The 15,759-nt window shown below is 45.3% G+C and overlaps 1 protein-coding gene across 2 annotated transcripts; it reads left to right on the forward strand.

Moving 5' to 3' along the window:
• The first annotated feature begins 3,908 nt into the window (after positions 1–3,908).
• PHKG2 (phosphorylase kinase catalytic subunit gamma 2) lies at positions 3,909–13,806 on the forward strand. 2 transcript variants are annotated; one of them, XM_032237879.1, is made up of 12 exons: positions 3,909–4,069; positions 4,358–4,423; positions 6,511–6,568; positions 6,684–6,819; positions 6,953–7,128; positions 9,035–9,089; positions 9,295–9,360; positions 9,454–9,617; positions 9,832–9,922; positions 10,476–10,629; positions 11,682–11,804; positions 12,940–13,806. In XM_032237879.1, exons 3-12 carry the CDS (start codon positions 6,529–6,531, stop codon positions 13,240–13,242), a joined length of 1,308 nt encoding a protein of 435 aa, XP_032093770.1. In that variant the 5' UTR covers positions 3,909–4,069; positions 4,358–4,423; positions 6,511–6,528; the 3' UTR covers positions 13,243–13,806. The 2 variants fall into 2 exon arrangements, with proteins under 2 accessions (XP_032093770.1, XP_032093771.1); XM_032237880.1 differs by lacking the exon at positions 6,511–6,568.
• The last annotated feature ends 1,953 nt before the right edge of the window (positions 13,807–15,759 follow it).

Here is a 15,759-nt window from a genome sequence, read left to right on the forward strand (position 1 = left end):
AACAGGAGGAAAAGCAGTTACACTGCCACTTAGAGGCTGGAGGCTGGATACATTGTTTTTTCTTCTTTCTCTTTGATCACTTGAGATTCAAGGTTCTTTCAGCTTGTTTACTGATTGATAGTAGGAAGAGCATAAGTTGTTTATACAGGTGCCCTTTGGAAGTTCTATCACTAGCTTTGGAGGGAAGACAACATTTTGACTTGAAAGATAATAAATGAATCTGTTCGAAGTTTATTAAAGTAGCCTTGAACCCTATAGTGGCAGTATCTGCAAAATTGAAAAAATGGCCCAGCAGGAAAAAGAAACTATAACATTGCAAATGATTATGTTTGAAATTCAAAATCAATTAGTTGTGACAGAGAGAATTGAAAAGAGATTGGAGAATATGGAATACAAAACAGAAGAATCTGACGGAGAATCTGAGGATGTTTACCAAATGAAGACAGTGGAGGACAGAGTTCAAAAGATGGAAGAAAAATGTGAGCAAAGAGATAAGAAAACTGTGGATACTGATAACAAAGTGAGCGTGGTTGGTAATGGCAAGAGCGGAATATGGGAAGGGGAGATGGATGGATTGGAACTCTACCCCAGACTTCAAAGCACAGAAGAGAGAAAAATTGACGGAGATAAGAGAAATCTTGATAGAAGCATTAGCGATAACCAAAGATAAGCTGATGGAAAGAGCAGATGTTGGGTTTCAAGCTTTTGTGAGATACGAAAGGAACAGCATGTTGCCAAGGGAGGTTTATACAAGATTTATTAAGAAAGTAATTAGAACATTAATGCTACAAATGGCAAGAGATATAAGACCGTACTATTGCTGGAGGGACACAGATTGATGCAATGAAAATGTATAATAAAAATTAAGCTAAATTTAGTTTACTAATAGTATGTATAAAATGAAGTGACAATAGTTATAGTTAAATAATTATTAATAATGATAACAATACATATAGATATAGTAGTTTGATAATATGAAATGTTATATAAACAATATATGGAGTTTATGAGAGGAGGTTTAAAAGCTTTATCTAGAATATGTTATAAAGATGTATTGTGATTGGATGATTTTAGGATGATTTAATGGAATGTTATATAATCCTATTCTAGATTTTGAATATTATATATAAAAGGATGCAAGAACAATTATAGTCAAATTAAGGTTGAGATATAATAATTGTGATATACATGAATATGGGTGAATTTAAAATATGCGATTTGATATGAAAAGCAGGTGGTGACCATGGAAGAGATGCATGGAAATACTGTAACCTATTGACACACTTTCTACAATTTGTAATGGAAGATGGGGTTTTTTTTATTTTTATGTTTGTTTGTCCTTGTTCAAAAACAAATAAAATCGTTTATATATATATATATATAAAAAGAAAACGGGAGGACACCCTTCAGAGGCGATGGTATCACTTTGGTAGACTCAGTTCTATTGGTTACTGGCTGAGTTAACCCATGCATGACTGCTGTCTCCACCCACCCAGAGAAGGGGCATATCAGGTAAGAATCAATGCTCCATTCTATCTGAGGCACTGTTGCCACCAAACCAAACAGAGATGCAGTTTGTTAAAACACACTCAATTGCACCTCTGTAAAAAGTAGCCAAGACCAGAAGGAGAAAGATGTGCTCTCCTCATCCAACGCAAGAAATGTAGATAACATGGCTGGGCACAAAAGGCAGTGTGAACATCAAGGTGGAATCAAAGCATAGAATGACCGTGGGGAGAGTTGGATTCAAACCCTGCCCCATCTATAAAGATCCCTCAGGTGACCTCAGACCAGTCCTTCAATCTTCGTTCTGATCCACCTTGGAGGGTTGTTGTACAAATAAAAGTGGGAAGTGGAAGTCCCTTTTGGATGAAAAGTGATTAAAAAATGGCAACATAGTTTTCTTAAGGAGTCAGGTACATCGTGGCATAGTGGTTAGAGCACTCTTCCCACCCTGATGCCCTCTCGTGATTCCAATTCCTATAATTTCCATGCAAGCTGCTCCCACACATTTGCATATCATAAAATGGAAGGAAATTGGCCTGATTAATAGGAAGCCCAGATTTAGATGGCTGCAGATCTGAGGTGACCTCGAGCTGCCCATTTGGGCCGAGGGTCCAGCTAGGGCAGATTGTGTGCAGTGGTGGGATTCAGCTGGTTCCCACCAGTTCACCCAAACCGTTAATTAATTAATTGTGCGGTTTGGAGAGCTGGTGCAAAATAAAGTGCAAGAGAGTTTTTTTTTCTTCTCTCTTCAGTTAAAAGTTCCAAGAACCACTTAATAGTTGAAGCTAGAATGCAGCCTGCACACACCTTGAATAAAGTCAATAAACAATAGAAACTGACAGGGTTAGGTCAGGGAAATACCCAGGAAACCCATCAATCACACATCTAGAGATGGGAAGTACAAGATTACAAACATTTTCATTCTAAATGGTATTAAGTTAACACTTCTGTGGTCAGCTGATACTCCCTGGAGTTTCCCAAGACCTTTTATAGCTGCTGCAATGTTGGCTACTGCTTGTTTCTTCCTGGGGGGGGGGGAGATACAGGAGGGGACAATGATGCAGATTGATCATACAGGCTGCAAACTTAATGCATGTGTGGTCCAGTCAGCTGTATTGCTTCTACTGCAAAGCACCCAATTTAGAATATAGATAACATAATAATAGAGTTGGAAGGGTTAATGGCTTTTGGCAACATGCCCAGCTTTCAATTAGCATGAGCAGCTGCTCTGTTTCTCTCAGCTGGTGCATTTGCTTTTTGACTTTTTGGGGGTTCTGTCTTTTTTTTAAAGGGGAATGGCTGTTTTAAGTTTTCTACATTGGTTTAAGGGCATTGTCCTTTGGGGTGTACTTCCTAAAGCTTCTAGTGATGGAGCACCCACAACTTCTGAAGGCAAGCTATTCCATTGATTGATTGGTCTCACCCTTAGGAAATTTCTCCTTAGTCCTAAGTTGCTTCTCTCTTTGGTTAGTTTCCATCGTTGTTTGGTGTCTTTTGGTGCTTTGGAAAATAGATTTGACTCCCTCATTTTTGTAGGAGCCCCTCACATTTCCTGACAGAACAATTAGTGGAATTACTTGCCTCCAGAAGTTGTGAATGCTCCAACACTGGAGGTTTTTAAGAAGATGTTGGATAGCCATTTGTCTGAAGTGGTGTAGAGTTTCCTGCCTAAGCAGGGGCTTGGACTAGAAGACCTCCAAGGTCCTCCCAACCCTGTTATTCTATTGTACTCGCACTATTGGAACAGTGCTATTTTATTGTGAGTTGGAGTAAGGAAAATTTTCCTAAGGGTGAGACCAATCAAGCCCACCTAGTCACACTCACCCAGCTGGTCATTAGAGCAAAAAAACGGTTATTATTTGAATCCCATCACTGATTGCGCGTAATAACACTGCCCTCTGTGATTACGTGACCAAGCCTGGAAGAAAGGCGTGGAAGAATCCCCCCCCCCCTCCGGCCTCTCGACCTTTCCTTTGGCGACCGTGAAACCTAGAATAACCCTTTCGCCTGGCACTCGCCCCTTCCCTTTCCCGATTGGCTAAGCTTCACCCAAAGTTTGTTTACCGGGCCGCGCCGCCTCTCCCTCCCTTATCCAAATCCCAGCAGTCGATTGGTTCATCCTCCTGACACCTTAACAACCTTTCCATTCTCATTGGATGAACTTCCTCTCGTCGGTAGGGTGGGGTAGGAAACAGCGCTTCTCCTTTTTAATCCTCGCCCTTCCATTTCTTCTTTTTCTTTTTCTTCTTCATTTGATTGGCTTCTGCCGTTAGACAAGCCCGCCTCCCTCCGCTCTCTGTTTCGTCTGGCCATTGGGCGCCGCTCTCGCCAGTCCGGTTGGTCGCTCTGGTCACACCCCGCCGCATTGAAGGGAACGCGAACCAATCCCATCGAAGGGGCGGGGCCCGGGAAGTCGCCGGCTGTGGTCGTGGGGCGGGTGCCATTCACTCAATTAAAGCGAGGGCGCCGCCAGGTGAGCCTCTGGGGGCGTCTCTTCCTGCGGGAGCACGTTGCATAACGGGAGACCAAAGGCCCCCCCTGCAAAAAGAGAGGCCGAGAGGAGGTAAGCGGACCGGGCTTATGGGCCGGGAGAGGCGGGTAATGGTGGGGTGGCGTCGTGGGACTCGGAACCGCTCAACCCCGGAATTTCTCCCCCCCCCCCTCTCGCTGCTAGGCCACGGACCTAAAATGCAAAGCGTGTAGTTCCTGAGAACGCTCAGAGTGCATTTCTCCTCGTGGCCTAGCAAATGTTGGCGGCGGTGGTGGTGGGGGGAGAGGGATGGAAGATGAAGCTTTCGCCGCAGAGCCCGTTCTTGTAATCTCATGGGCGTTTTCTGTGTTTTGTCCTTAGGACGCTGCGTTTGATGGCTTCGCGCCTGGCTCCTTGATTTCTGAGTAATTGCAACAACCTTGGAAGGTAGGCCGGTATTCTAAGTATGTTCAGGAAACAAGGGCCAAGTGCAGGGATAAGTATGCAGGTATCCCTTCTCCCCCCCCCTCTCCCTCTCCTTCCTTTCCTCCTCGCTCCCTCCTTTCCCTTCTCCCTTACCCACACCCCTCCCTCCCCCTCCTTCCATTCCCCTTCCCACTCCTCCATTTCCTCCTCCCTCCCTCTCCCCCTCCTTCCATTCCCCTTCCCACACCACCATTTCCCCCTCCCTCCTTCCGTCCTCCCTTACACCCCACTCTCCCCCTCCCTCCATCTCTCTCCCCGCTCTCTTTCTGTGATAAGGCATAGAAATGGATGGTATACTCTAGGCCAGCGGTTCCCAATGTGGGCCCCACAGGGGAGGGGGAATTTAATTTTCAATGCTGGCAATTTTAACCTTGTTTAAACCAAACTAATGGCCTTTTAAGCCTCCTCTGCATGAGTAGAGTTCACTTTTTGAGGAAAGTAAGAATTATAGGGGGAGGGGCATCAGGATTTTAAAGATGCTTAGATGGGCATGGCCAAAAAAAGGTTGAGAACCACTGCTCTAGATAAAATCATGTAGATTTTCATGTACTGAATCCAGATTCGTAAACCAGGTTTCTTGCTATCGATTTTTTAAAAACCAAACACATCAATAGTGCTTAAAGATAGGAGATGCCCTTCTTAATACCCTTTAATATTAAATTGTGGAGAATTTCAGCCTGTAGATTCAGCAACACAACCAACGAATGCCTTCCCTTTTTTCCTGGTATCATTTGGAAATTTTGGATTACCACTCATGTAATTTCTTAGCAAATGTGACAAACAGATATTTGTATTCGACAGTTATGAGTTCCAGAGGGCGTGAAGTTGAGAAAGCTATCGTAGTAAGTAGAACGCTCTCTGAGCCAATTTGATTTACCATGCTATTAGAAATAACTTATAAAGGAGAATATTTGTAACTCAGGGTTGAAATGAGGGATCCTTGGTGGTCTCTGAACTTGCTTGTTTTCTTGCAGATGTTTCATTACCCAAATTACATAACATTATCAGTGCTACTGTAGTATTATCTAGTTTGGGTAATGAAATGTCTGCAACAAAACAACTAAGGTCAGAGAGCACCAAAGATCTCTCATTGGACAATATTGTCAGGTTTATGCATCTTTTCTTGGGGAAAACCCCCATCTCATTTAAGTTTAATGACATTTATACTCCTAAGGAAACATTGCAAGATTTACATCTTTATTGAGGGGAGATCTAGATTCCAATTCTAAAATTGTGATGAAGCTAAAATGATATGACTTTTTAGAGGTTTAGACATAATTTTAGTGGGATGGAAAAGCAGACATTAGGAAGAAGGTATGACTCTGGGCAAAATGTGGAATTGTAGTGGCTCAGTGCCTAAGACGCTGAGTTTGTCGATAAGAAAGGTCGGCAGTTTGACTGTTCGAATCCCTAGTGCTGCATATCGGAGTGAGCTTCCATTACTTGTCCCAGCTTCTGCCAACCTAGCAGTTTGAAAGCATGTAAAATGCAAGTAGAAAAATAGGAACCACCTTTGGTGGGAAGGTAACAGCGTTCCGTGCGCCTTCAATGTTTAGTCATGCTGGCCACATGACCACGGAGACATCTTTGGACAGTGCTGCCTCTTTGGCTTTGAAATGGAGATGAGCACTGCCACCTAGAGTCGAGAACGACTAGCACATATGTGCAAGAGGAACCTTTACCTTTTAGAGGCTGATACATATTTGGAATATTTTAATGGGATATTCCATGGGGATATCTTTGCTTGGTCATGCCTCTAATCCCATTATTTCTTATACTATATATGGCGTGTGTGTCAAATCTTTGTGGCATTTTTGCCCTGATTTGCTACACCCATTGTAGCACAAAGGTGCAAAATGTTAATTGATAGATTGTTTATTTGTTAATAGATCCAAATGAGGAATCACAGCTCTGTTTGACTGTAGGGGAGAGCTCCTTGGGGTAGTTCCCTATGTCTTAAAATCCATCCTGCCACTGAATATTTTTTTTTTAGAAAGGGGGTTAGTCTCTTCAGTCCAATTAAGTCCTTTTCCTTTGTCTCTTCCAAGAAGTCCACCACGAAAGACATGTGTGCATTGGAATGTCTCGGCCTGAGGCTGCCATCACGTAGGTTGATTTTCCCACTTAGGTCTCTTCTTAGACTTGTGCATGGAGATGAGGGAGCATCCGCGTCCAGAAAGTACCTTTGACAGGTTTCCCTTTGCCTCTTTGTGCATTTCAGAATCTGAATCGGCACCTGTGGTTTACCAAGCCTCCAGCAAAATGACACGAGACGTGGGCCTGGATGACGAGCTTCCAGACTGGGCTGGAGCCAAGGAATTCTACCAGAAATACGACCCCAAGGACGTTATTGGCAGGTGAGGCTAGAAGGGATGCAACGGAAGGACTTGGAGGGGTGGAAGTATCTCAGTTTATTTTCCCACACTGGGACACATTAGTTTTTCTGGAAAATTGATTTTTCTGCACATCGTCTGCTCATCCCACTCACAGAGGGGTTAGCAGCGTGGTCCGGCGATGTATTCACAAGCAGACAGGACAGGAGTTTGCAGTGAAGATTATTGAGGTAACCCCGGAGCGCATGACTCCCCAGCAGCTGGAAGAAGTGCGCTTGTCAACCAGCAAAGAGATTGCCATCCTGCACCAGGTGTCCGGTCACCCATTCATCAGTAAGTGTGGCTGTACCACCTGCATCCTCTCAGCACCCTCCTCTGTCCTGCAGATCTATTATATTTATTTGCTTTTTATTCTGCCTTCTATTACTTTATAGGTAACAAAAAGTGATAACGTACATAATACAAGTAGTCCTCGACTTACAAAAGTTCATTTAGTCACCGTTCAGAGTTACAAAGGGCCCTGAAACAAGTGACTTATGACCATTTTTCGCATTTTATGACTGCTTTGCCTCCCCACGGTCGCATGATCAAAATCCAGATGTTTGACAACTGACTCATATTTGTGAAGGTTGCAGTGTCCTGGGGTCACGCGATCACCTTTTGCAATCTTCTGACAAGCAAAGTCAGCGGGAAAGCCAGGTTCACTTAACAACTGGGTTAGTAACTTAACAATGGGGCAAAATTCACATAAGAAATGTCTCACTTAGAAACATACATTTTGGACTCAATAGTGGTTGTAAGTTAAGGACTGCTTGTACTACTTACTACTCCTATTTCCCTCCTTGACAACAATCCAGTGAAGTGGGTAGAGGTGAGAGAGAATGGCTGGCCCAAAGTCACCCAACCAGTATTCATGCCTAGGAGAGGACTAGGTAGGCAGGTGGGCTGCACATATGTTAACAACTGGTTCACTGGAAATGCACATATGCCTTCCTCACTTTCGCGCGGCTTCAAGCACACAGCAAACCACCTCAGGCAGCCGTGGTGAGTAGACCAGGTGAGGCACGGCAATCAGCTCGGCTTCGTGGTGGGGGAACAAATCAGAGCTTGAGATAAATAGGACGGGTTGGTGCAGGTGGGCGTGCCCATCCGGTGGTTGGAACCAATGTTCCCTCTAATTTTTCTTCACTGTGTGCAGAAAAGCATGGTGTTTGAGCGGCACATTTTCATGCCTGAGCACCTGATTTTTCTTTTTTTAGCCATAATTGCTTTCAGAGCAGATGTTGGGGAGTGGGGCAAGGAGGAAAAGGGTCCTCTCCCTCAGACCCCCAGGAAGGAAGGAAGGGAAGGAAGGGGGTGGGAAAGGAAATGGGAAAGAAGAAAAGGAAAGGAAAGGAAATAAGGAAAGGAAAAGAGAAAGAAAAGGAAAGGAAAAGGCAAAGGAAAGGAAGATAGAAGGACAGAAAGGAAAGGAAAGAGTGGAATGGATTGGTACTGCTCAAAAATCAAGTCTCAAGATCCCGTGGACTCCTTTGGCTCAGGCAGTCCAACTCCATGCTGCTTTCCTCTCTCCGCAAAGCGAAGGGATTGCAGAAAGACTGAGGAGCCCAGAACAAGGCTTCCGACAACACAATGCCTGAGAAACCCTGGATGTGCAGAGAAACGCAGGCTACAACCAGCGAATCACGTTTTCCTAGGAACCGACGAAGCCCCAGAGGACCAATGGGAATTCTCCCTTCTGCAGCGTCATCGGTCTCTGGGCAGAGTCTTCCTTGATTTCACCAATTACCAGATGGAGGAGAGAGTTCAGTGCAGAGAGAGCAGGAAGGGAGGGGGGGATATTTTCAGTCATATTTTAAGACATTAAAAAATACTGTGGGGCTGTTTGAAACTTCTGCGCAGTGTTTTCTTGTTCCAACATTGGTCGGAACTACCAGTTCACCTGAAGCGGTCCGAAGTGGCAGCACCCCTCCTCTGGGACTAGAGCTCAGTCTACTGGCGATTGGCCCAAAATTACCCAACTGGCTTGTAAAGAGATCATGTAAGCAGTCATAAAACCAAATCAGGTCACAAGGTTACCTGCTTAATGACCGCAATGGCTTGCAACCAAAATTCTGGCCTCAATTGCGGTGATTAATTGAGGACTGCCTGTCTTTGTATTCTGCCATTAGATACAAGTGTCATTTTATAAACACTGAAGCAATTATGACCTAAGTGACCATTCTTCTTTTTTCTCCAGTCACGCTGATAGATTCCTATGAGACATCTACTTTCATGTTCCTAGTCTTTGATTTGTAAGTAACCAACGTTTGAAAATGGGTGGGAAATAAAATGATACGCTGGTTGGGGAATTCTGGGAGTGAAGTCTGCACAGCTTAAAGCTGCCAGTATAACCCTGCATTAAATTATAATTATGAGAAAGAGAGCCATACACTAAATAAAACAAGTAAATGCAAGAAAGAGAGCATTCTGCTTTCAGACTCTTAATTTTCCTTGCAGAATGAGACGTGGTGAGCTTTTTGACTATCTTACGGAGAAAGTAACCATCAGTGAAAAGGAGACCAGGTAAACCGAAAGTCCACTGTTGGGCCTAGATTGCGAAGGGCTTCAAGGCCTGGTCCTTGCATCAGCCCCGGCCTCTATGTTGCCTTCTTTCAGGTGCATCATGCGTGCCCTCCTGGAGGCCGTAAACTACCTTCATGAGAACCATATCGTCCATCGCGACCTCAAACCGGAGAACATCCTGATGAACGACGATCTTAGCATCAAACTATCTGATTTTGGCTTCTCTTGCCATTTGAAGCCGGGAGAGAAACTTCGAGGTGTGGTGTGGGGTCCCCTCCGGTGCCGTTTCTTTGGGGAGGCCTTTCCAACTGCTCCCCATGGAGCAGCTTTCTGTTAAGGCACAGGGCAGGCAGGAAAGCTCAGCTCGCAGCGTCTTTTCGTAGGCTATTCAATCCACCTTTCTTGTTCTGAAAAGGTCTCCCAATTTGCATTTCTCTGAAGTTCTCTGAATCTGTTGACTCTTCCCTGCAGAACTATGCGGTACCCCAGGCTATCTGGCACCAGAAATATTGAAATGTTCTATGGACGAGACTCACCCTGGTTATGGGAAGGAGGTGGATCTGTAAGTTATACTTAGGGAATGGGATGGGGTCAGGGAACCTTCCCCAACCTTTTTAGCATCAGACATCCTGGACTACGATTGTCCTCACCTGCCAGCCAAGGTGGGGTGAGGCATCCGAAAATAATCTTCTCCTTTTGGGGTCCTTAGTGCTCCCTGAGGTTGTTTGTTTTCTTGCAGATGCCTCATTACCCAAAAAAGTGACATCATCAGTGCTACAAGGGAGTGGAGTTCGTTTATATACCGGTGACTTGCCCTGTCAGGGTTGTTGGGAGTGTTTTTGATGGTTCCTTGATTAGGCTGTTGTTTACTGTTCGATTGCACTGGTGATTAATTGGGTAATGAAACATCTGCAAGGAAACAACCAAGCTCAGAGAGCACCAAAAACTCCATAGTTAAAGTTTACTTTACTTTATTGTCACTGCACTTCGTACAGTTAAACTAAATGCCATCTTCAGTGTACATTATAATTATAAAAATAAAAACACAGAGACACATCCTTCACAGTCCAATCCTGAGTTACAAATATTCTCTACTTAATGTTCCTTCCCTGCAGCTGGGCCTGTGGCGTTATCTTTTTCACCCTCCTGGCTGGCTCTCCCCCTTTCTGGCACCGCAAACAGATGTTGATGCTTCGGATGATCATGGAAGGCCGGTATCACTTTGGTTCTCCAGAGTGGGATGACCGATCCGACACAGTCAAGGATTTGGTAAGAAGGCAGCAGCGTCATTGGGCCTCGCGGGGTAATGGAGAGAAATGAAAAGGCTGCAGCTCTTCCACGTTGGAGCTTGTCAAGCTGGAGGGGACTTTGCCATCCCAAACTCTACACCAGGGGCCCCCAACCTGTGGGCCAAGGCCCACTCCCGGACTGTGGCCTGTTGGCAACCGGGACGGATGGATGGCTAATCAGTTAACCACACCCCTCCCACTTGTACTAGCACTGCAGTGAGCGTCACGACTGGTGCTGGCGTTGCAATGAGCATTGCACATGCGTACCTGTTTGCATCCCGCACACATTCATGGTCTCATTTGCGTGATGTTGCAACCCCATTCATGTGATCTTGTGCTGCCTTGTTCGCAGGCGCACATAAATGCTCCTGCCCCTCCGCCCACCAAACCAGAATGGTTGGAGAACTCTGCTCTACAGGGTTATCCATGACTTGCGACTGGTCACTTAATATTGTTTTGAAGTTATGATGGACCCCCAAAGGTACTTAGATCCCGGTTCTGAAGTACCAAAGCCAGCCTTCCCCCCCACCCCCAACTCCAAGCTGGTCATGTGACTGCATTCAGGTACTTGGCAACCAGTTGCATTTGTGGCCATTTGCATTGTCCCAAGGTCACATGACCACACTTTACAACGTTTTTTGAGCAAAACCCGGCACTTCCAGTTTTTGGCAAAAACGGCCATTGGTTTGCTTTGCAACCATAGTGGTCGCTTTCAGGGCTGCTGTTAAAATGTCATAAAAAGGGGTCCAGTTGTGCAGTGACTAACTTTATGACTGTCACGACTTATGATTGTAATGGGTTGGCTTCGTTTTGGTCGTAAGTCGAAGACTATCTGTATTTTTTGTGGATCATGTTGGCCTGCCTAGCCTGACAGACAGAAGGGTGGGATTGGGGAGAAATCAAATCAATACATGTTTAAACCATGAGGTTGTTTCTCAGTTCCTCTTTTCCATGTCAGAATCCATCAGCAATCCTCTTTCCCCAGAATGATTCTTAGGAAACTCCCTGCCCCTCCTTTCTTTCCTTTGGCAGATCTGCCGACTGCTGAAAGTAGATCCCGTGGAAAGGCTGAGCGCTGAGGAGGCGCTGCAGCACCCCTTTTTCCAGCGCTACGGAAAGGAGCAGCGGCATTTCAGTCCCTTCCATAAGTTCAGAGTAAGTGGCAGTATTCTTACTTCATTTAATGACAAATAGATAAGAATAATACATGGTATTGATTTAAGTCGTCTTTATTCCATTCTTCATTCCCAAAAGGGTATTTTGTATTGACTACAAAACAGGTGTTTTTGAGCGTTCCGGAAGCAAAAATAAAATGGTTATGGGCCGAAGTGAAAGCCAAACATGGCTTTTTTTGAGGATGTCTGCTTTTAACACTTCTGAGTGTGGGAGACATTTCAAAATGGCTCACTTCGTGAGGGTTTAAAAAAAAAAGGTTGGGTGGCTGGGGGGATTCTAGAAGTTGAAGTCCATGCCTCTTAAATGTGCACAGTCACATGAGCCAGTCCCTTCCACAAAACCGTCTCCTCTTCCCACTCCAGGCCACCAACCCGGAATGGTTGGGGAACTGTGTTCTAGACTCCATTCCTTTTAAAATAAAATAAAAATGTCAAAAGGAACATGCTTTGGATGCAGAAAGTTCCAGATCCAGCACTCTGTCTCTCTCTCTAAAGCACCATTTCTCAGTCTCAGCAGAGTGGAAGGTATATATATGCTGGCTGGGGAATTATGGGACTTGAAGTCCATACGTCTCCAGCTTGTTGAGAATCACTGCAGGAGAGCAAAGGCCTCTACAAATACCCTGAAGCACTACAAGTAATCCTCAACCTACGGCCACAATCAAGCCCAAAACTTCTGTCGCTAAGTGAAACAGTTGTGATGTGAAATCTTGCCCTGCTTATGGTCAAGTGAATCACTGCAGTTGTTCAGCTAGTAACCCAGTTGTTAAGTGAATCGGGCTCCCCCGTTGACTTTGCTTGCCAGAAGGTTGCAAAAGTGGATCACATGATCCGAGGTCACGGCAACGGTCATGAATATGAACCAGTGGCCAAGGGTCCGAATTTTGATCACGTGACCGGGGGGATGCTGCAATGGTTGTAAGTGTAAAAAAACGATCCTAAGCCACTTTCCCCCCCCAGTGATGTTGTAATTTCAGAGGGGTGCTTAATGAACTTTTTAAGCTGAGGACTTCCTGTACCACTAGTAGGGAGGAGATGACTTATGAACCTCCTCGCCTCCTTCTCTCTGACTTGTGGCCTGTATTTGTGACGTCTTCCTCTTTCCCCCATGGCAGGTCATTGTGTGGACAGTTCGGGCTTCCATCCGCATCTATTCCAGCTACCGCCGGGTGCGCCCGGTCACGAAGGAGCTGCTGCTGTGCGACCCCTATGCCCTCAAGGGGGTGCGCAAGCTAATTGACGCTTGTGCCTTCCGAATCTACGGCCACTGGGTCAAGAAGGGTGAACAACAGAACCGGGCCGCCCTCTTCGAAAATGTCCCCAAGGCCATCCAGATGGTCTTGCTAAACACGGAAGGAGAGGAGGCCCCGCCCTCGGAAGACCCCCTTTGCCAGAAAGACACCTTCGAGCCCCTGTGAAACAGGAGTGGGTGAGGGGTGTTGAGGGGGCAGGGGGGGGTTTCACAGAACTGAAATCTCATCCTTGCCCCATGGGGAGAGGACAGCCAATGGCTAAAGTCCTCCTTTGGGTTCCTTGTGCACGGAAGAGACTTTCTAGGGAACAAGAACCCGGGGAATCTTGAATTTTGGGTTGATGGGACAGGATTCCCTGATTGTACCTGGAAGGTTGTTCTGGATTTGGGTAGGGTTGATGTCACACTGATGGTGTTGGTCCAAAAGGAGGGACAGGGGAGAGCAATCTGCTTCTTCTGCAAGACCAGGAGCCCCTGACAAAACCCTTTGCGCAGTAAGGACTGTCCGGGGGCCTCATCCATCACTGGAATCCCTTCTGCTGAGGGAACAATCTGTGTCTTTAGATTTGGACAGTATTGGAGATCAAGTATGGGATCAGATTTTGCATCTCTCCTCCTTGCTGCAATCAAGTAGTGGACGTGGCTTTTTTGCTGATCTGCTTGTTGTTTGTTTCCTGTCATCCCCCACCTTACAATTGGACAACTATAATAAAAGTGAAATATGATCGCAGGTGTCTTCAGAGTTGGGCTTCCTTTTCGTTGTAAGGTTTGGAGGAGGAATTCATAATAATTTATACTGAAACAGAGGCCTTGCCAGACATGTCTTCCCCAGGTCCCAGAAATTCCAAAGCACTGTGCCCAAAGTGGAGGGAATGATGCAGCTGGAATCTGGCATGTCCCAGGAAAAAAATATTTAGGCCACAATGGCAGAGTGGGTGGAACTGGGCTAGGATGAGGGAAGGTTTGCCCAAAACAACCGTACCCAGGTTCACTGGAGTCTAGTTGGCAGTGTTGTATTCCAGTCAAAGCTTCTAATTAAAGAAATATTTCTGTTTGCCCAGCCAAGTTACATTATGTTGGCCAGGAGTGCTCAGATTGAGGCACGAGGCTCCCCAGAATCTTTCCAACACCTGAACGTATTTATTTATATCCTGCCTATCTTGTGCAACTCAAGGAAGCATTGATAACGCTCTCACTTCCTGTTTCTTTCACAAGAGCCACATTATATGAGGTAGGTTGGGCTAAGAGTGTGTGAGCCTCTTTTCCTGCCTGACAGATTAGAATTCAAGCTCTCCTGATTTCTAGTCCACCACTTTACAGATAATCCTCGACTTATGATCAGAGTTGAGCCCACAATTCATGTTGCTAAGTGAAAATTTTTATCCCATTTTACAACTTGCCATATTTGCTAACTGAATCATTGCTGGGGTTAAATTAGTAACACAGTTGTTAAGTGAATGTGAATTCCCCATGGACTTTGCTTGTCAGAAGGCTGCACAAAGGGATCATGTGAACACAGGACACTGTAACCGACTGTTCTGACCGAGGCTTCCCAAGAGCTGAAGCCAACTTCTGGTCCCGACAAGAACCCCTTTTATTTATTTACTATGAATTCTGCTCCTTCACATCAAGCGAAGTCTTTCAAGGGAGAATTTATAGTCACGGACCTTATCTGGCTTGGAGAGTTGACAGGCTGTTATCTGCAAACCTTGGCAAGGAGTCTTGGAGAGTCAGGAACCAATTAAGCAAACTAATTGTCTCCTGCAAACTCCACTCCCCTTTCGCTCCTCTTTTATTTCCTCTGGGAGGGGCCATTCATCATCCACCTGTGGCCTTTCTCCCAAGTCGACCCCTGTTCTTTAGCTGTTCCCTTTGTCTGGCAACTCTGTGCATGTGCACACTGGGAACAGGCTCCAGCTGTTTCTCTACCTCACTAATGTCTGATTTTGAAGGCAGCTGATAACTGCCTGACGGCTCTGGCCCCCTCTCTGCCTCTGACACAGAGCCCTCATCAGAACCTTCCCCAGAATCCAAAACTGGCCATGTTCTTCCCCAACCTCCTCACTGTCCGAATCTGCTGCCAGGTCTGCTGGTGGGCCACAACACTGTCATAAATATAAGTCACTTGCCAAGCATCTGAATATAAATCACATGACCCTGGGGATGCTGCAATGGTCATAAGTGCGAAAAAGGATCATAAGTCACTTTTTTCAGTGCTGTTGTAACTTTGCATGGTCACTGAATGAACTGTTGTAAGTCGAGGCTACCTGTATACCACCAAATTGATAATCTAGGTTTTTTTCTCTATTAAATATGGGAACTAATCATATTGGAATGACTTGATTCATTTGGTTTCATTAAATCCTTAAAAATGTTCCTCAACTTAGAAGCATTTATTTATTCACCATTAAAAGGAAAAAAATGACTTTTGACCAGTTTCACATTTACAACCATTGCACCATCCACACAGTTATGTGATCAAAATTTAGACGCTTGCCAACTGACATGTATTTTTGACAGTTGAAGCATCCTGGGGTGATGTGATCACCATTTGTAACCTTCCCAGCTGGCTTCCAGCAAGCAAAACTGAGGAGGAGGGGAGAGGCAGGCTTGTTTAACAACTGTGGCAAAAAAGGACATAAAATGGGGCAAAACTCACTCAACAACTGCTGTGCTTAGCAAT

This window comes from Thamnophis elegans, chromosome Z, assembly GCF_009769535.1.
Source record: "Thamnophis elegans isolate rThaEle1 chromosome Z, rThaEle1.pri, whole genome shotgun sequence".
NCBI classification, from domain to species: Eukaryota; Metazoa; Chordata; class Lepidosauria; order Squamata; family Colubridae; genus Thamnophis; species Thamnophis elegans.

What these genes read in the sequence shown, in the direction of transcription:
- PHKG2 (XM_032237879.1), top strand. Translation starts at nt 6,529, where the DNA reads ATGTGTGCATTGGAATGTCTCGGCCTGAGGCTGCCATCAC. An exon ending in GTCCGGTCACCCATTCATCA is followed by an intron (nt 7,129 to 9,034) that starts GTAAGTGTGGCT and finishes TTTTTTCTCCAG; the next exon opens with TCACGCTGATAGATTCCTAT. An exon ending in GTCCCTTCCATAAGTTCAGA is followed by an intron (nt 11,805 to 12,939) that starts GTAAGTGGCAGT and finishes CCCCCATGGCAG; the next exon opens with GTCATTGTGTGGACAGTTCG.